This window comes from Hemicordylus capensis, chromosome 1 (genome assembly GCF_027244095.1).
Source record: "Hemicordylus capensis ecotype Gifberg chromosome 1, rHemCap1.1.pri, whole genome shotgun sequence".
Classification (NCBI taxonomy): domain Eukaryota; kingdom Metazoa; phylum Chordata; class Lepidosauria; order Squamata; family Cordylidae; genus Hemicordylus; species Hemicordylus capensis.
This window is the reverse complement of record NC_069657.1, coordinates 237223077-237244125: the sequence shown is the minus strand read 5'-3', so window position 1 is coordinate 237244125 and position 21049 is coordinate 237223077. Positions and strand designations below refer to the sequence as shown.

Below are 21049 nucleotides of genomic sequence, written 5' to 3'. Positions count from 1 at the left end.
TATAATAACCAACAGTATTGATGATAAAATTCATCCATCCCAGGTCCTTGGAAAGGACTCGATGTCTGGATAAAACAAACCAGCCAATAACACCTGTCTGACTGTGTTAACAAGAAATAATAATTAATAATATAATATGATTTCTATACTGCTCTTTCAAAAATGGCTCACGGCAGTTTACACAGATAAATAATAAATAAATACGATGGAACTCTGTCCCCCAAATGGCTCACAATATAAAAAGAAACATCTGATAGACACCAGCAACAGTCAGTGGAGGTATTGTGCTGGGGGTGGATAGGGCCAGTTACTTTCCCCCTGCTAAATAAAGAGAACCACCTCATTAAAAGGTGCCTCTTTGCCAAGTTAGCAGGGCTATTTCACACAGTGCAGATCTCCTGAGGCCAATGTGTCCTGGCCTCAACATATCCCACAATGCACCACATGAGTATTGGGGGATACTCTGTGGAACAGGCAGTCTAGGTGCCAGTCTCTGTTTCTGTTTGGACTGCAAGTAGCCCAAGAGGTCACACAACCTCGGTATAAGGCAGAGGCGTAACTAGGGAAAATAGCACGTAGGGCAAGCACTGAAATTACGCCCCTGTCCAAACAGGAATAATGGGACTTGTAGTCAACAATATCTGGAAATCCCTGTTAAAAGGAACACTGTACCATCTAGTCATGGTTGTTGATCAAAATCTGAAAACATGAGCCATCTCTGTAAAAGACTTAGAACAACAGTCAGGAGTTATGCGAGGATTCCAAGTGTCATTTTCTCTGTCTCATCTCATTCTTTTTAAAAAACATGACTTTGTCCTAGAGGATCACCTGCCCAAATAGCCACTAGCAACATAGGGGAAGAAGAAGGTCATGGTGGTGGTGGTGGGGGGGGTGTCTATAAACCAGTGAATGATTCCTGCCAGCCTTTGTCTTATGATGACTGTTGGCTCATGATGGGGTATTATGTGCATTCAACACACTAGTGCTTACTTTGACACCAAGAGGGAGGAGGATACATTAGTTTGTCACACTAGACAGAGGAATTTGCAATAGGAGCAGACAGCCAAGTTCTGCCAGGGTCAAAACTAGCCCCTGCCAGACTAAGAAATCATTGTAATTTGCCCCTTCCTGTCACAAGCAGGGTGCTGTTCTTTTATTATTGACTCTAACTCTCAGATATCCCAGTCATGGATGGAAAATTCAGGGTCAATTTACAAGAGACACATATTCTACATGGAAGTTTCTTCTGTGCAGGTGTTGTGCAGAAACCCATGTGTAGTGACCGCCAGGGGCATAGCAAGGTTGGAATGGGCCACGATGAGATTTTAAAATGGGCCCCCAGCCCCTCAAAGTCCAGGGCCTCCACACACCCCAGGCCCCCAAGGATTTATGTCTGATATTTCAAAATAAGTATGCTGCCTGGAAATACATTTCACTGAACACACACACACACACACACACACACACACACACTTCACAGTATATAGTGATATATATTGAGTACTATATATTTGTGCTACTTTTAATGCCTAGAAAATAGTGTAGCAACCCTAATTATTAAAATGGCCCCCTCGCTGCAGATTAGCAAAGGAGACTTTCAACCATGGAGGGTGAGCCTACATTTGTTTTTTCAGAATTATGAACAAATTCAGCAAAGTTTGATTCCAGGAGGTTTTTCACACGAGGCTTTTAAAGCCCTTTAACACACATCTCCTCTGGAATGGAGGTGTTGCATTCACATGTTGGCCAGATGCACCCTGAAGTCCCTGAAAGTTATTGGAGAGCAGTTCACACACAAGAAAAATAAAATAAAATAAAATAAAATAAAATAAAATAAAATAAAATAAAATAAAATAAAAGCACAACACATGCTTCACAGTTCTCACTCAGACCTTCTGGGTTGCAAAACAATTTGAACATAAGTGCATTTATGAATGAATGAATGAAAATAAATAAATAAATAAAATATACTTGTTCCAGAAGTTTTTGTAATTTTCTGCCATGAAACAAGCCACTTATAGGCCTTTTTAGATAGTTTTTGTTTTTAAAGCCAGCAAATCTTTCAGTCTGTTTTAAATTAAATATTCAGAGACTTCTCAGTCTCCCCTCACCATATCAAAGCCCTATGGCAAGCAGATCCCTATATATGGTGGTGGTGGTGGGGGGTGCAACCACAAAAAGGAATTCACAGCCTACCTGGCAAAAGCTGTGCTGGCTGGTCTGGGCAGAGGGTCTGCTGCAGAACTTTGCCTGCCTCCTCCTTCCTGACTTGCTTAGCCTGCCGAGTTCAGGCTTCAGGGAGGCCTACTCGGAGGCCTCTCTGGAAGCCGCACCCACCTGCCGATCAGCTGAGAGGTGGGGAGAGAAAGCTCTGCAGTTTGCAGGCCGCTTTCATCCTAGGCCTCGTTGCCGATCCTAGGCCGGAGCTGGAGGCGAGTGGCTGAGGTGCCCTGGGGCTGGGCAGGTGGGCAGTGGGGTGGGGGGGCATGAACTGGCATGTCACCCCCTCCTCAGTGGCACCTAGGGCATGTGCCCTGCCTGCCCCCCCAGTTCCGCCTATGGTATAAGACCAGGTCCAAAAGGTGGGTTAGAGGCCACGGCAACACTGGGATTCGCCTTGATTCTGGTGCTGCACATGAGCAGCCTAAACCAGGCTGGGCTGCCCTAGCCTGCGTTAGGCTGTTCATGAGAACAGCCTTAATGACTATCCGTGTCTGATGCACTGAAATACAGTACTCTTAAGGTTATGTGAAGGGATATGGAAATCTTGCCTGTGATGTTTGCTCTGTGAAGTTGATTTGCAAATGCATTTGATTATTTGATGCTGCAGTCATTAAATAATAGGCATGGATGTGCTAATTAGCCATAAGAGTCTGTGGCCAATCTTGTAACAGAGGGAGAGAACGATGCAGCCCAGCATCTGCTACTTCTACTACTCTCTCTGCTTGAAAAACTTCCTTTCCCAATGAGAAGTTGCTATTTGTGCTGAGAGTGGTGTGGTGAACGGAAGGAGACATCCTAGACAAAGCAAGGAAATGCCATCCTTCCGTTTCGTTTCCTTTGTTCAAGGGGGCACTTTGGCAGTATGATGCTGGAAGGTATGGGAGTCAACCCAGCCCATGTAAAGATGAGCCTCAGCCTGAGCATGGGAATGGTCAGAGGCATGCAGAGACAGAGGGATGATTAGGGTTCCCAACCCTCCATAATTAGCCTGGATCCGTCTCCCGATGACTGTTGAAAGCCGTTTTGGAAATTTTAATGGCTTGTATGTGGGGAGAGGGTCTCCAGGCACAGCTTCACTCAGAACTGGCAATGCTAGGGATGGTGGCCTCTCATTGAGGAGTACATGTCAACAGAAGGACTGCAGAGAACATCCCATGGGTCAGGCCAGCACAACTGATGAGCCATGAAGCTAAGCACAGCTCAGCAGCCACATGTGCTGGCCTGCCAGATGCATGACAACACCCCTTTTCTGAAGCAGGCAGCCCAAGTAGGAACCTGTTGAGCTGCGGGTGGCCAGATGTATACAATGGGCTGTATTACTTGGTGGGTTGTCTGTTGTGGAAGCCTACCTTATATTCTCACAAGAGGATAGATACTAAGGAAGATGGGGATGTGTAAGAGACCATGATCTCTCTGGGACAATGTGTTGTAATGTATAAATGTAGTTAAGGCATGCATCCCCTCCTCTTTAGCTTTTGTGATAAGAAGCAGGCTATTTATCAAAATAAATAATGAATACAGTTTATTTGGAAGTAATTCTCACTGATTTCAGGGGAATGTACTCACATAGAAGCATGCCTAGGATCATAATCTGAAATCCATTTCTGCTTTGCATAAATGAAAAGATTTTCATGACAGTGGATGCTTCAGTAGAGTAACAAAACCTCTAAGTGTCTTTTAAATATTCAGATATTGTCTGCTATGGCTTGCATGTATGCATGTCAGCAGCATTATCCAAAGTGGAAGTGACAATTAGCACAGAAAATTTCAAACAGTATAAACTGATGTCCTGTGTTGCAGAACACCAAAGACATACACAAGACAAAGCTGGCAGGAGCAGAATACATAACTGACAGATCCATTTGTAATTGCTGCATTGAAATACTCTCAGTTGTCTTGCAAGAAACGCAGAGCCAGCTGGAAGAGCTAGCTATTCACATACATTTTGGAGTGGGGTGTGTGTGTGTGTGTGTGTGTGTGTGTGAACTGAAGCACTACACTTGATACTAGACAGAAAGAACTGAGGCAGGCTTTCAGCCTTGTGTATTGCATTTTTTAAGATGTGCTTCTTTTTGTTTGACTTACTGAGTCCATTTAAAAAAAAGAAAAAATCACACATTTGGGAGTGTGAAGCTATGGCACCAAGATCTTATTATGGATGCCATTTCTACTAGTATCCACTCACCTTTTTCTACTGAGTTGTGAATTAGGGCATTGATGCTTCTCACAGCAGTAGCTGAACAAAAGGTGGCAGAGGGAAGTCACCAATGCAGGAAATTAAGAGAAGAGGGAACCTCAAAAGTGCCCAGGAACCAGAGAGTTTCTTTAGGCCCAAAGCATTTTGATTCCACTTCAACAGAGGTACAATAGAACCAGTTTCTTCAGAGGAAATTTTACTTTATCAGATAATGTGTAAGCAGTTCCTCTGAATCAACTGGTTCACTTGCCCCCAAGGAAGAGCCTTTTGAATTGAGACACATGGCCCCTTAGTAAATGGACTGATTCCTGGAAGTTTTTTCACACCCAGCTTTTAGTTCGCATCTCCTCCGGAATGGAGGTATGCATTCACATATCAGCCAAATTTACCCCAAAGTCCCTGCGAGCTCTCAGGGAGCACTTCACATACAATTTGAGTTTTTAATTGGGCGTTAGATTGTAACCTGATTTATATCCAGGGTAAAAAATAATCCACTTATGGACAAGCATGACGTCCCCTTAGCTAAGCAGGGTCCTCCCTGGTTGCATATGAATGGGAGGCTTGATGTGTGAGCACTGTAAGGTATCCCCCTCAGGGGATGGAGCCACTCTGGGAAAAGCAGAAGGTTCCAAGTTCCCTCCCTGGCAGCATCTCCAAGATCGGGCTGAGAGAGATTCCTGCCTGCAGCCTTGGAGAAGCCGCTGCCAGTCTGTGAAGACAGTACTGAGCTAGATAGACCAATGGTCTGACTCAGTAGATGGCAGCTTCCTATGAGCCTATGAGCACTTTTAGTTTTGGTTTTTCAGGGCAACTTTGAACTCACCATAAAGGCTCACAGAAAACCCCACGGTAAAGCTCCTGGGCACCTTGGAGGTTTCTCTCTTTCCCCTTTGTTTCCTAAGTCTTCTCAAACTGTGACTCCATATTCCTGTAGCCACACTTTGTTTCTCTGTATTGTGTAAGTGGAAATATTTTGATGGAATCTTCGTATTTATTTTTGCATGTGGTCCTCATTAAAACAGGCACTGGATCCAAGATGCCTCATAGACATTTTGTAAAGGTTGATGTCAGAACCATGAGCACTTTCAACAGAGTAATTGGAGGGCCATGGAAAAGAATGAAGTGTTTGCAGCAGCTAATTTTGCTTTTTGACACTGTTAATTAAAGATGGATTCCATTTTACATGAGTCTGCGCTGAACTGTAAAGATCGTACCATATTTTCTAAAAATGACCGCTACCTTGAAATCCTGCAGGATCAGCTGAGGCCATTGCTGTACGCTCCTGATAGGCATCTAGCAAAACAACTGAAGAAGAGCTTTCATCCAATAATAGGGGATGAAGACAGAAGGCCAAAGACTGCAGCTTCTTATGGGGAAGACTATGTAGGTAAAAAAAAAAAAAGCTCTTTCTGCACCCTTGCTGTGTTTTTCTTTGGATCTTAGGGCCAAACTACAGGTGATTCGGGAGACACATGAAGTATCTCCAAGTTTTTACTTTAATGCAACCAAACAGGACACCTTCAGATTTGAAAGGAGCAGCAATGAGGAGTTAAAAAACTCACTCTATCCCTGTTGGTTTTCTCCTCGAAGGGCAAAAGGTACATGGATATGGGATGTATTCTCTCACATGTGGGAAAGCAGCTTAGGGAGGGTGATTTTTAGTCCACAATATGCCTGCAGGGAAGCGGTTAAACACCGCTTAAATTAAAGCAGTTAAATGTCCCTGCCCTGCAATTGCCCCAGTCAAAAACAAAGCCCTCCAAGGCTGCTTTAAGTTATTTGGAGACACTCTTAAGTTTCTTCTCATCTAGAGCTAATACTACAGTGTTCTGAGCTCTCGCTGAAATTGCTACATTCACAGTTGCCCATTTATTAATTAGAAATCAGTTGGACAAAGCTTTAACTTGAAAAACAACACACAAGATCAAACTACACATGTAATGTAACATGTAGGTTGGCCCTTAATGGACTCTTCCTTGTCATCGCTTTCAGTGAAAACATGCTCAGGATTTTGAGCATGGGTAGAAGTGTACAGGCCTTCAGCAACCGTCGGCAGCCTTTCCTCTCAGAAGATTCAGATGGCAGTCTTCCATCTGAGTGCATTCAATCGTCTGAGAATTCCAGAATTGTCCATCTGAGCCTGCTCTCTTAGTTTTTGTTTACAAGCTAGGCACAGCAAGTTGGACACTGAGGTTTAGCTGCCAAGTCTTGGCACAACAAAGGAGGCTTGGAGGTCTTCCTTTTGTTTTCTTGCAGCTAGTTGTTTGCAGCTATTGCTTATAGAAGCAATGGTAATTGCATGGGTAATACAAATACTGTTGATATATATAACCAATATAGCTTTTGAAGAAGAAAGCAGCACAGAAATGCAAGAGGGAGTTTGTGTCACACATCGTGAATCACTGAAGCCCATCTACTCTTGAACGTTTCCTGTGAGGCTCACAAATATTTGGTGAAATTGCTTGAAGCTACATTTAGATCATTCTCTGGAGTGTGATATCAATAATCTTTCCAAATTTGTGTTGCAATTAATTACAAACAATTTGTTATAGTTAAGAACTAATCTTCCTACTTTCCTTTCACTATCCTTACAACTGGATTACATTTGGTCCAAATCGGTTAGGCAGTTCACAAGTTAGCTCATTTGTGCCTCAAACATTCATGTGTCTGCCATCTTGAACTGTGGTGAATGACTTCATCGCAAACAATGCATTTGAGGTGTCCCTATGTGTCCCTTCAACTGTTCCAAATTTGGTACAAATCGGTTCCCACTTTCACCTAAAACGTTCATGTGTTTGCCATCTTAAATCAGGATGATGGATGACATCATTACAAACTATGCCCTTGAGCCATCCCTATGTGTCACTACAACTGTACCAAATTTGGTTCAAATCAGTTAGGTGGTCCACAAGTGAAGTGAGCCTTCTTGCGCCTCAAATGTTCATGCATCTGCCATCTTGGATCAGGATAGATGATGTTATTACAAACTACACCACTGAAGTGTCCCTGTGTGTCACTTACTGTACCAAATCTTGCACTGGGGATGGGGCAGTGGCGGGTGGCAGGGAGGGAGGCATGGGGTACCCTGGTGGACAAAACGTTGTCCCTCACAGGCTGCCACCCTAGGCAGCTGGCTAGTTGGTCTAGTAGGCAGGCCGGCTCTGGACTCAGTGCTGGGTAAATATCAATAGGACTGGACAGTGTGAATCCAGTTCTATACTCCGCGGTGTATTCTGTACAAAGCATATGAACCTGTCTTATGTTGAGTCAGACCATTGGTCCATCGAGTGCAGTAGTGTTTCCTTTGACTGACGGGCAGTGGCTCTGCATTCTATGCTCCATGGCATGATTTTGACCCCTGGATTCTTTCCACCTTTATATAGCAAAGGCAACACACCATTAACTATAAAAAGAGTCAGAGTGATTATTTCAATACTTGTAAAAAGTCACTGAAGTGTGACTTTCTTCCCAGCTGTGTGAGTAATCAGACAATATGGTGGATGATTAATGCAGCTCTGAAGGTACCTCTGACTAAAAGCCGTTATAGGATTTAGAGATGAAATGGTATGATTTCCTTTCAATGGTCACTGCCAATTGAACCAGCAGTCTTTCCTCCCTACTTCTTGGCAAAGGAATTCTACCGAGACTAGGGACCAAAATATTCTACATTTCAGGGTCTTATTTGCAAGTGAACTAAACAAGCCACAAAGGTAAGTAAATGGATGCCCATCATCACTTCTCAAATGAGGCATCTCTCTGCAGCATTCCCTCAGATCCCTGGGAAATGGTTTCATTCAAAGTCTAGTAATCAGCAAGCACTGTGGGGTGCGGTAGGCAGATGCAAGGTGAGCCAGAAGGCTTAAATAGCTGCTGTTGCTGCTTCTTTTTCACTGGGGGGGGGGGGAATCCAGCCTCCTCATTTGACCTTGATATAAGGGACTTTCAAGTCCAGGGGCTTTGAAAATGATGTGGGTTTTTTTAAAAAAAGCTTTAACCTTCAGAACACTCACATTGAGTCAAGCTTCTCTAACGTATGCACAGCAATCTGAGGCCAGCTGAAGACAAAATTACACTTACACTCAGCAGGTAGGAGCCCATCAAAACACAATAGAATGAATGGTGGCACATATCCTCTGAGGGTCAAAGATGAAGCTGCAGGTTGAAATTGGCACCCTTCACTTCTGTTGTATTGGCATGCATGTTAATAGTTATACATTATCAGCAAACCTGTTTGAAAACCTATTTATTTCCATGGGGGACTTTCCTGCTTTTTCATCCCATAATCTCAGATATCCATGGAAACTCTGTAGAGAGTTTCAGATACCTATTTGCTTTTAAGGATTGCGGGCGTACATTGGATGCACCTTCAAATGCATATATGAATGTGGAAGCTGCCCATGGCTTCCCTTGTGATGCATATCCAAATGGGTATTCAAATGCACATCCACATTCTTAAACCCCTGGCTAACATGCACAAGAAGTTGTATATCCACACCAATACTCCCCCCCCCCCCGCAAATCGTATCTGACACAATCAAATTGTCCACAGCAGAAATACAATATCCACATCAGAAATTGCTGTCATATTACCATGATACCACTAAGGGTCAGTCAGTTGGCACATTTCAGCTGTATTGAACAATCACATGATGAAAAATCATGCGCTGTGTGTGCATGTGCAAACTAGCCATTAGTCAGGGTGGCCAGCTCCCAAAACAAGTAGAAAGCCACAGTACCAACCAGAATCCCTAAAGAAGATAAAGAAGGAGATAAAAAGGGAGAATTGGTGACAGAATGGGACTTGCCCGGCAGAGGGCAGGAGGGAGGGGAAGCATTTAAAAGAGTTGAGAGGCAGAGGTGAAACAAGTGATAGATATTTTGGCTCTGTGATAGTCTGTATTCCAGCACCGTCTCCACACATCAAAGTGCTAATAAAAGCAGAGTGTGAAATGTCTATGGAGGCAGGCAAGCGAAAGTCAGTTTAGTACTGAACTTCTTTATATTAATAATCAAGACAGATGTTTTGTCCAGCAAAGGATTTGATCTTTTTCTGAATGGGTTACCATAGTTTATAGACTCTGTTTTCTTTTATGCACACACAAGGCACACCCCACTAACCGCTGAACCCAAGTCAATCACATTTATTTACTGGCATGATTCTCATCACCTCTGCTGCAGCAAAGCAAGTTCTCAACCAATGGTGGCAATTGATTTCAGTGAGGCAACTCATGGGATAAGGTTTTGAGCATGGACAAGGATCCTAGCCATACAGATGTTAATGTGTCCACTGGCCTTTCCTTGTCCTCTATGGACCTTGTATAGGCTACTAGAATGGATATCATTGGATATCTGACTTCTGGCTCCAGCTTTGTTTTCTTACTGCAACTTGAGCTACGGATGTACACAAATCATTTTTTTTAAATTTGTACCAAAATCAAATCACCTCCTATCTGCTTTGGGTCCGAATCTGCCGAGATTCTATTTGTTCCCAAATTTTATTTCAGCAGCCTTATAGCTCCACGTGAGGGGCACCAGAGTGGCCCAGAGTGGGTTGTGGTAGGTGGTAGTGCCCAATGGATGCAATGAAGCTACCACCCTTATTTCAAAGAAACTGGGCAAGGGGGTGATTTTTAAAATATTTTTGAAGTTCACGTGCCTTTAAGCTTTTCCCCATAGGGAATAATGGGGATTTCATCAGCCTTAGTTATAACTCGGGGGGGGGGCACCAGGGTGGTCTAGAGCAGGTTGTGGTGGGTGGTAGTGCCCACAAGGTATAAGGAAGCTACCACCCATATTTCAAAGAAATTGGACAAAGGGGTGTTTTTAATTTTTTTTAAATTGGCACGTCTTTGTGGAAGATTCGGGGGCAGAAAACGGGTTTTGGGGGCAGAAGAGTGGGTCAGGTGGTATTGCCCCAATCGGTGCCTGCTACCACCCAGATTTCAAATAAATTGGTGAAAGGGGTGTTTTTTAATTTTTTTCTGAGGTTTGCGTGTCTTTAAGTCCCCCCCCTTGGGAATAATGAGGGATTTCAGCAGCCCCATAACTCCCCTTGGGGGACACCCAGGGTGGCCCAGAGTGGGTTGTGATGTAGTGCACATAGGGTGCTAACCACCCCCAAACAACAAGTTCACAGATTTTAGTTGCAGGGGATTTTAATGCCTGGCTTGGGTCGGATAATAACTCCCTCTTGAGTAGATTTCACTGTCATTTTGAGGACGAATTTGTTCCTTTTCCACTGCTGTCTAGACTCTCTAGAGATGTCAGATCAAACTTGAGAGGGCTTAGATTACAAATGGTATGCTATCGACTTGATCTTAACATTTTAAATGGTGCTATCGAGTCGGATTATCCGGCCTATTTTACTCATTGGACCGGTAACAACCCTTCGCTGATTGACTATATGGCCATTTCCCGTAATATGATACCTTATTTGGCTTTTGTGGGGGGGGGGTGATCCCTCATCCTGAAAGTGATCATTTCCCCCTTGAGTGTTGCTTTTGGGTAACTGACCAGACATCTGGGATAGACTATGTAAATGCCAGGGGAAATACTGAAAATTTGGTTCCAGGTAGAAAGTGGACAAAAAGTAGTACTTTGCAAGTTTCTGCTTTACTGCATTCTGTGGAGATGTCTAAATGGCGGGATCAGATTTTAAAATTATCCCTCGTCCATCAGATGGAAGACATCCTTGGCTCCTATGAAAATGTTGCGAATTGTATTTTCTTGGCTATGTCAAATTCTAATATGGAGTCTATGCACCCAATCCGACTTCCATCCAAGCAATGGTATGACAAAGAATGTCGGGCAGCAAAAAAGGAACTGTTAATGTCGGGCAGCAAAAAAGGAGCTTTTAAAAGCTTTACTATTGACCCTTAGCTTTCCTAGAGTGGAGGTTGCAAAAAAGAAAGCTCAGTATAAACAATTAATTAAGAGGAAGAAGGAGGAATCAGTCAAACAGGGCTGGAAACTCTTGATAGAGGCAGCTAAGGAGAGAAATCAGATCAGGTTTTGGAAATCGGTGACCTCTGCATTAAATAAGTCAACACCTTGTCTTCCAGCATGTATTTCTGTTGAAATCTGGGAAGCTCACTTTCGCATGCTGTATCAAAAACCAGCTATCAAAGCCAGTGGTAGCACTGACTTTGAACAGCAACTCCAGACTCCTGATACTCCAGCATGGCCCCCTGTAACACATACAGAGGTGAAGAGGCTGATTAATTCATTCCCCTCTGGGAAAGCCCCTGGAATTGACAGTATCACTATAGAGGCTCTTAAAGCAAATGTGAGCTGGTGGGTCCTGCTCCTTTCCTCTCTCTTCTCGGCTATACAGGTAGATGTAACAGCATTAATACCAAATGAGTGGAAAGTAGCTATAGTGGTTCCAATCTATAAAAAAGTACTCAGGAGCAATCCAAAAAACTATCGCCCAATCAGCTTGCTAAGCATAATTAGCAAAATATATGCTAAACATTTGTACTTAAAGCTAATAGATTGGCTTGAGGAAAGCAATATCCTGGCTCTAGAGCAGGCCCTGGTTCTTCAAATCCTGTCGACTAAATATTCAACGAAGCCACATAGAGGACTGTTCGCAGCCTTTGTTGATTTAAAATCAACGTTCGACCTTATCCCCCGTGAAAGACTCTGGAAAAGACTTTGGGATATGGGTATCGAGAAAAGACTGCTTTTGTTAATTTTTACTTTATATTCTGGTTCCACTCTAAAGGTACGTTACAACCTCCAAGGGGCTCTGACTGCTGCAATCCCTTCAGATAGAGGGGTCCATCAAGGATGTATACTGGCCCCTATGCTATTTAACCCTTATATCAATTCTATAGTTTCTTTTATTTCCCCTCCTTCCACGCATCCTCCCAAGATCACGACTAGGCATGTCTCCATTTTACTATATGCGGATGATATTGGCGATTCTTTCGCTAACACCAATTGGCCTAAAGCGTGCTCTCCTTTTGTTAGATAAATACTGTACTCAGGAGAACTTGGAGATCAATTACCAAAAGACAAAAGTTATGGTTTTTGCAAACCGGCCCAGAGGGCACCGGTGGTCAATAAGCTCACATAGGATAGAGCAGGTTAAGTCCTTTAGGTATTTAGGAGTATTATTTCATTCTTCCTGTTCACGCAAACCTCACCTCGACTCGGCAATTTTAAAGGCCAAACCAGTAGTTAAATCAATACTCTCTTATTATTATACTAAGGGTGCATCCTATGTCCCAGCAATGGTTAAACTATTCTCGGGAAAGGTTTTGCCTCAACTTTTTTATGGAGCTCAGTTGGGCATAGTTAAAAACCTTGATCCGTTGGAGGCACTGCAGTCTAAATTTTTAAGAGCTGTACTGGCTGTTCCTAGATGTGCCCCCACGGTGGCTCTGAGAAGAGAGGTCAGAATGGTTAGGCTCCAGACATGCCTATGGAGAGTTATTCTCCTTTACTGCTTAAAAAATTATTTTTTGCAGGAGGGTTTGGTTGCTTTCATAAAACAGGACTCCTTTAAATTCAGATGGCATACTGAGGCCATTGATAAGCTGGCCCGCTGTGGGCCCATTAGAGGTTATACAGGAGCTCGGTTATGACAGAGCTTGTACCCAAATTATTCAACGCCTAATGGATATTAAGCTGCAGTATGAAATCTCCCAGATACTCAAAAGACTGTTCTTGGGTGATCAACTGAGTGGATTTAATTTGGCCTTCTATCTTCAGGTAGTTACGATTCCTGAATATAGACGAGCCATGATGCTGGCCAGGTTAGATGTTCTTCCGTCTGCAGTCCTGTTTGGCAGATATGCAGGGATTCCTTTGGCAAATCGTGTTTGTCCTTGTGACATGGGCTGTGTTGAAACAATAGCACATGCCTTTTTACATTGTAGTTTTTATGATGAAGCCTGAGGAAAGTTACTTTCTCCTCTCTTGATAAATCTTAATGGAAGAGAAGATGATGTCTTATTGAGGTTTTTATTTTCTTTATGCGATGAAGTTAAAATTAGAACTGTGGCAAAATATTGTTATATTCTCTGCAAAACACGTTCTAATGTTTAGTTCATGTTTGAAATGTTTGTATTTGTAAAACTGCTGGTCAAATGACCGAATAAATATTATGTATGTATGTATGTAACAAGCCCATGGGGCATTGGGTTTTGTTGTTTTCAATGTCGGAGTAGTTCTGAGAGTAGATTCTTTGGTAGGAAATGAGAGAATCCACTCATCTGCGGCTGTAGAGGCCCTGGACTTTGGCCCGGAAGTCCAGGGGTAAGAGCGCCTCTGAATGGGACTTCCATAATCAGAGGCTGAACATCAGATGCTGTCTTTATGCCCTGCTTGTGAGCTTCCTGGAGGCAGCTGTCTGTCTTACTGTTGGAAATAGGATAGTGAACTCAATGGACTTTTGGTCTGATCCAGCAGGCCTCTTACAGAGGTTGGCTTCTGTCTAATTGTTCCAGTTTCAATGAGATATGGCCCTATCATTTTAAAAGTGTTAACATGACACACCCTTTGGGTCTTTCACTCGAGCTGCAGTCAACTGCCAGGCTTGTCATAATTTCTGCCTCCCCGAGTCAGGTAACATTACCAGTATCTCATGTCATCTCATCTCTCTCCCTTTCTTTCTCAGGTAACAATAATATTACACATTACATGTCCTTCTTATAGTCGGGTAACTAATAATGGTCATTATAGCTCTATCAGAGCCAGGTAACTGCAACACTCTTCATTATCTTTTTCCTTTACAGCCACTAACTGCAGTTCTCCACATTATACATCTCTCTCTTTTGCCTCAAATCAGGTAATTGTTATGCTCATCTTTACGTGTCTTTCTGGAGCCTGGAGCTTTAGTGGTTTTCATTGTATCTCCTCTGAGCTTGTAATGCTAATGCTCCCTGCTATATCTCTCGGGGTCGTGAGCTGATATCATCTCAGAAGCATCTCTGCTCTAGTCTCCTTTATACAAGTTTTATGACTGGCATTATTAAAATAGTCCATTTATAATTATTCTAGTAAATATATTTTTTCTTCTTTGAAAAGCTTAAAGCAATCCCCCCCCCCCCCAGTGATACACTGCTTTCAGACCAAGGATCATGACAAGCTGCACAATAAATGGGAACACAAGTTGGCAGAGAGATCAGTGATATTAACAATTAAGTTATTTCTCATTTGCAGTCACACTGGTTGATGGACTCATCTTTTACCCTTGGGTATGACAATCATTTGAGCTCTTTTCCCTTGCTTTGTACACCACTGGATTACTCAGCACTTGAAAATATGTGTGAACAGTCTTCCATTGAAAAATACTGCTCATAGGGCTGCCGGGTGGGGCTACTCATGTGCACTGCTGGGATCGAGGCCATTCCCAGTGCTGCCTCTGCCACAAGTCTGATGTGTTTTTTTTTTTAACTTGGGTTAACCCTGAGTTTTGCCTGTGTTAAAGGGCACAACTGTGCCCTTTACCCCAAGTCCGGGATTGTTGGTATGCTCAGGCTGCATACACAGTATACCCAAGCATACACAGAGTTGGGCGCCTAGAGCACCCGACAGTTCATTTGGGGGAATCCCTAAATGAACTGTGCTGCTCATGTGGTGCATTTAGGGATTCTTGGAGGCTGGGACTCATTTTCCTGGCCTCCAGTGATCCACGCTGCCAAGAATAGCATGGAACGTGGGGGCGCACAATCACATGCTGAAGAGGAGCCCGGTGATCACCTGGGGGGAAGGTAGGCTCATCCTTGTCTCCCCCCACACACCTGCCCTCCCCACCTTCTCATGGTCATGTAACCTCACTGTGTTTGAGGTGATCTCAGTTATGAAAACCTCTTGTCTAGGCCTTTGAGGCAAAATAGGATGAGCAAATTTTAGGGTTAACATAAAAGCAAGACTCCATGATCTCTAATGACCATTTCACACAACCGTGCAACTGTACGTTAATGACAACCAACACATGATAAACATTGTATTAATCAGACTGCTTCCTGATTGGCAAAGGAGTAAGACAAGGGTGTATACTTTCTCCTTATTTATTTCACTTATATGCTGAACATATACTGAGATAATCTGGATTGGAAGAAGATGAGTGTGGTTTTAAATCTGGAGGAAGAAACATCAATAACCTGTGCTACGCTGATGACACCACTCTGGTAGCTGAGAATTCAGATGATCTGCAAGCTCTAATAATGAAAGTCAAGGAGCACAGTGAAAAAATGGGATTATGACTAAATGTAAAGAAGACTACACTAATGACTACAGGCACAGCAAGCAGCCTCAGAATTGATAATGAAGACAATGAAGTGGTGGATAGCTTCTGCCTTTTAGGATCGACCATCAACAGTAAAGGATCCAGCAGTCAAGAAATTCACTGTAGACTAGCACTTGGTAGGGATTCAATGAAGACCTTGGAAAAGATATTCAGATGCCATGATGTGTCTATACCTACAAAGTTTAGAATTGTTCGGACAATGGTTTTTCCCATGATACTCTATGGATGCGAAAGCTGGACTTTGAAGAAGCAAGATAGAAAAGCATTGACGCTTTTGAACTTTGGTGTTGGGGAAGACTTTTGAGGATACCATGGACAGCCAGGAAAACAAACAAATGGACCATAGAACAAATCAATCCAGAATTTTCACTCGAGGCACAAATGACCAAGCTCAAACTATCATACTTTGGACATATTATGTGAAGACCGAGCTCCCCTGAGAAATCCATAATTGCAGGGAAAGTGGAAGGAAAGAGAAGAAGAGGACGACCAGCAGCAAGGTAGTTGGACTCAATTATGACAGCAATGAATGCACCACTGAGAAACCTTAAAGGCCAAGTTGAAGACAGATCATCCTGGAGAGAATCTAGGAACATAGGAACATAGGAAACTGCCATACACTGAGTCAGACCACTGGTCTATCTAGCTCAGTATTGTCTTCACAGACTGGCAGCGGCTTCTCCAAGGTTGCAGGCAGGAATCTCTCTCAGCCCTATCTTGGAGAAGCCAGGGAGGGAACTTGAAACCTTATGCTCTTCCCAGAGCAGCTTCATCCCCTGAGGGGAATCTCTTCCAGTGCTGCTCACACATCAAGTCTCCCATTCATATGCAACCAGGGCAGACCCTGCTTAGCTATGGGGACAGGTCATGCTTGCTACCACAAGACCAGCTCTCCTCTCCTCCATCTATCTATGTAGGCATTAATTGCTGACACTGACTTGATGGCACTTAATCAATCAGCCAAATCAAATTCAGGTCTTCCAAGCCCCAGAACAACATCCTGGTTGACATGATGATGCCCAGTACCCATGGATACAGAAAACATCGGCACTGCTACTGCCGAAGACCTGGAAAGAGTGGGGCCACTTAGGGAATGGATGGTAGCGCTACGAGCATTACTGTATTTATTCCTATTCTTGCAAATGGAGAGAACTGTGGTAACATTCACAGCACTGGTCCTCTCAGCAGCCCTGCTGCTTCTGGATCTGCAGCAGCAGCAGCAGCAGCAGCAGCACTGATGCCTTGTATACCCATAAGTACTGAGCATCATGTCAGTGTCTGTCCCCAAAACTACTATGAAAAGCAGGGGCTAGGCAACTGGTGCCCCCCATCATCATGCTATCTGGCCCTCTCCCATTCCATTACCCATGGATTTGAACAGTCCCACTTATTTAATTTATTTATTTATTCGCTTTCTATACCGCCCTTCCAAAAATGGTCAGGGCGGTTTACACAGAGAAACAACAAATAAATAAGATGGCTCCCTGCCCCCAAAGGGCTCACAGTCTAAAAAGAAACATAAGACAGACAGCAGCAACAGTCACCTGTGGGTGATCCTTTGAGCAAAACCCTTCTCATTTCTTGCTTGGAGTGGCACTTGAGAAGCAGATCCAGCCCTTTTGAGATTTGGTCAGCCAGCAATTAGACACCAAATTCTATGCATTTGATTTAAATAGCATGAACTACTATGGAAAATTCCTTATGCATAGCTTGAATATAAAGTTACTGTCATCTGCCTCTGCTCCCTGACAGGATTTTATATCAACATGTTATCTGTATGAAGGATATATCTGCAAACAGCTCTAGATGAGGAAGCATTCTGTTTTGTGTTATGAATTGCTGGTAGCTAGTCATTTATCACCAGTCCAGTGCGGGGGGGGGGGTGTGCATAAGGGCAAATTAGATCTGACCTTAACCTCATCATTGGGTCTGGCATGCTTGCTTCCTCTCGTCACATAAACAGTTTATGTAGGTGTAGGTGAGGGTTGTGGTCAGAAGTGCTCCCCTCATTGCACAAAGTGTGTGTGTGTGTGTGTGTGTGTGTGTGTGTGTGTGTGTGTGTGTTGAACTGTGGTCAGAGATATGGATATTTTGACTCAAGCCCCTTTTGCAGTCTCAATCCAGATTGTCCCCTACTACCTCATGCATGCTATTTACACTGGAAGAAAACCTTCCACTGGAAGCTTTTTTCCAAGGCAAAGAGTATGCAAGGTTTCTGTGTGCATGTCTGAGTGATCCAGATTTGGACCATGGCAGGGGAAACCCTGGCCACTATGGTCCCAATCCAGATCCATCTACACCCATAGATACACAGTCTATGGCCACATTCACACATAATGTGAAACTAGAGGTGGCCCAACCCATGATTAATTTATCTAATCATGAATTGCTTTGCAGACGTTTGTCCAACCGCAGTCTGGGAATGTCCATATTCAGGGCAGGGGAGCCTCTCCCTGGTCTACTGAGGCCAAATCCCAGCAAGCTTGCATCGCCAGACTGTGGGCAAGGCATCAGGATGTCTGCAGGGGGGCAGCCATTGGCCACCACCTTCAAGGGCGCTATTGTGTCTTTCGAAACAGCCCACCCACCCTCAGCAGGGAAAGGATGTTTAAATCCCTTTAAATGCCATGCCATGCAAGCCCTTCTTCTGACAGCGATTATACTACCACCCTCGCAAGAGCCCCACAACAAAACAGTCTTGCACAAGCATAATTTCTAGTGGGCGGGAGTGGGTGGGTGGAAAGCTGGTGGGAATTATTTTTCTGTTACTCAGGAAAAGGAAGAGAACATGATGACTTCCTAGGAGGGGATATGTATATGAGGGAGGAGAAAGGATCCTGGGGTCTGGCCTGCTGTGACCAAGGATGCTCTTGCGATAGCTCACCCTGTAAAAGTGGTCCATGAAACCAAACCACACTCCTGACCCCATGATGCCAGAGGACTAGCACTTTCATGAGAGGGCCAGTCTATTGGGAAGGCTTAGGCTCAACAACCTTTGGTCTTCTGTCAGACTGAGATATTTTTTTAAAAAGCATCCCCTGCTTGCATGGGGCCCCCATTATCTAATGACAGAATGTTTGCACAATGACCTCCTCCTTTCCAGGGAAGCCTTTCATGCACCATAAGGAAATTTTGACACTCCATGTGTCCAGATGTAGCCAGGTGGACACTGGGACTGGGGACAGATCTTTACTCTCACTCAAATTTCCTGGGTGTGGACTAGTGTTGAGCTATATACAGATCTGACGCTGTGGGGAATTGTGGGAGAAGGGAGCCCCAGTTGACTGCAACCCCAGGAGAGTGGGGTTGCCATTCTGGGCAAAAATAAAGATGGGCATGTTCAAATGGGTGGCTGGCAGAGGGCCCACTTTGACTGCTTCTTCGTGGTAGTCACCAGGACAGAGAGAGCTGTTGCTGGAGTACCATTCCTGTGGCTTGTTTGTATAAAGCAACCAGCCTGGGCAGTATCTGCTGCCCAGCCTACATGTGTGTCTACATGGATGGTCTGACACTCTCGTGAGAAAGTGGTCTGTGGGAGAAGGGATGCTGTCACACATTATTAGTGATTCTGCCTGATACCTCATCACCATAGATCAGAGTTTCTTAACCTTGGGCCCCAAGATGTTGTTGGACTACAACTCCCAGAATCCCCAGCCACAAAGGCCATGTCTGGGGATTCTGGGAGTTGTAGTCCAACAACATCTGGGGGCCCAAGGTTAAGAAACTCTGCCATAGATTATTCTTCTCATGAGTTGTGAAGGGGTATCCGCATGGTCTTACAATCTCATGAGTGGGCGGTCCACTCAGGAAAAGCATCTGTCATCATCACATATGTTGAATTGCTCCTTTCACTGGAGGAAATGCTGGTCCTGTTGCCCGGCCCTTCTCATGAGTAAGCTTAGGGACCACACAATTTTCCCCAAGGGTTAGGGGCTGCCCCCCTTCCCCAACATCACTATGCAAAAACAGAGCTGAGCTATTCTGGTGGGGGCTGCCCTTTATACCACCACCCTGCCATATGTTGCTGTCCCAGCAATCTGATGGGGTTGCCCTGTTTATGTTGCCACTGTGATTTTATTTTTATTTATTTATTTGGTTTATATACTGCACCTCCAAAAATGGCTCAGGGTGGTTATTGCATGTACTTGTGAAGATACCTCTTGATCACTTCATTTTCAGAGAGCTAAGCACATAGTGCCCATCTTGCCCACTCATCCCCTTTCTCTTGTGACTGCTAGGAGAGAAGAACAAGGGACAAAGTGGGAAGAGGGCATGCCCCCATGACACTTTCCCATTTGATAGGCTGACAAGCTTGGGATGGGATGTGGCAGTGGCCCTGTTGTCTGGCAACTGCTTTATTGGATCAGAGTCAGGGGTGGGGCAAGTGCTCGGAGAGGCAGACAGTGAGAAGCAGACAGGTATGGAGCGGGCGCGGTTCTGGATGGCTCTGACCTGCCCTCTCTATGATCACAGTTCCAGAACGTGCACAGAACAGTGGTAATGGCAGCATCTGTATCTGTACGTTATGCTGCTGCCGAAAAACCTTAGGTTGCAATGGCGAAACTCACTACAAACTGAAGGTTCGAATTGGAGTTTGGTGAGGCAAACCACAGGTTGCTTTGGGCACAAAACTGCAGTTGTACACTTTTGACCTTTCACAAATTCAGACCTCTGCCCCATTTAACTGCAGTTGCATGTTACATGCAAATGCGGCCTATGTGTGTGTAGTTACAGAAATAAAGGGCCAGTTTAATGAATACAGCCCAAACACACACAAAATATATCAGTGTTCCCATCCTGACTACACTGAAAGCCAGAGCAAGGACACCAGGCCCAATAACGTGATTAAAAACACTTATTGTTTAGCTTGACAAATTCCGGGTGCCAGGGAGCCATGGTGTCTAACAATCTAAGAGTAAAGGTAAACTGTGCTGTCGAGTCGGTGTCAACTCCTGGTGCCCACAGAGCCCCATGGTTTTCTTTGGTAGAATACAGGAGGGGTTTACCATTGCCATCTCCTAGAAGTATGAGATGATGCCTTTCAGCACCTTCCTATATCGCTGCTGCCCAATATAGGTGTTTCCCATAGTATGGGAAACATACCAGCGGGTATTAGAACAAGCATCCTCTGGCATGGTAGTCAAGCCATTTCCTCATTGTGCCATTAGGTGGTACTCAAAGGTTATTTAATACAATCTTTATTTGCAACAGGCAGCCCTATTTCTGTTCTAAGCATGTTACTTGTAAAGAGGATAAAGTGAAGTCCAGTTGTGCTCCCCTCCATCCCCACTGTGTCCATCAAAAAGTCAGTGCCAATTAATAAGTCAGATTTGTTGACTTGTTTTTTTCCCCTTTTTTTAAAATGTTGA

General features: G+C 44.1%; 1 protein-coding gene across 4 annotated transcripts in view; it reads left to right on the top strand.

Moving 5' to 3' along the window:
• LOC128341085 (uncharacterized) overlaps nucleotides 1-21049 on the top strand; it is a 239414-nt gene that overhangs the window by 87598 nt on the left and 130767 nt on the right. For all 4 annotated transcript variants that reach the window (XM_053287347.1, XM_053287431.1, XM_053287192.1 and 1 more), the window contains one exon: nucleotides 5675-5803. In XM_053287347.1, the coding sequence (XP_053143322.1) occupies nucleotides 5675-5803 (129 nt within the window). The remainder of the gene's footprint in view (nucleotides 1-5674; nucleotides 5804-21049) is intronic.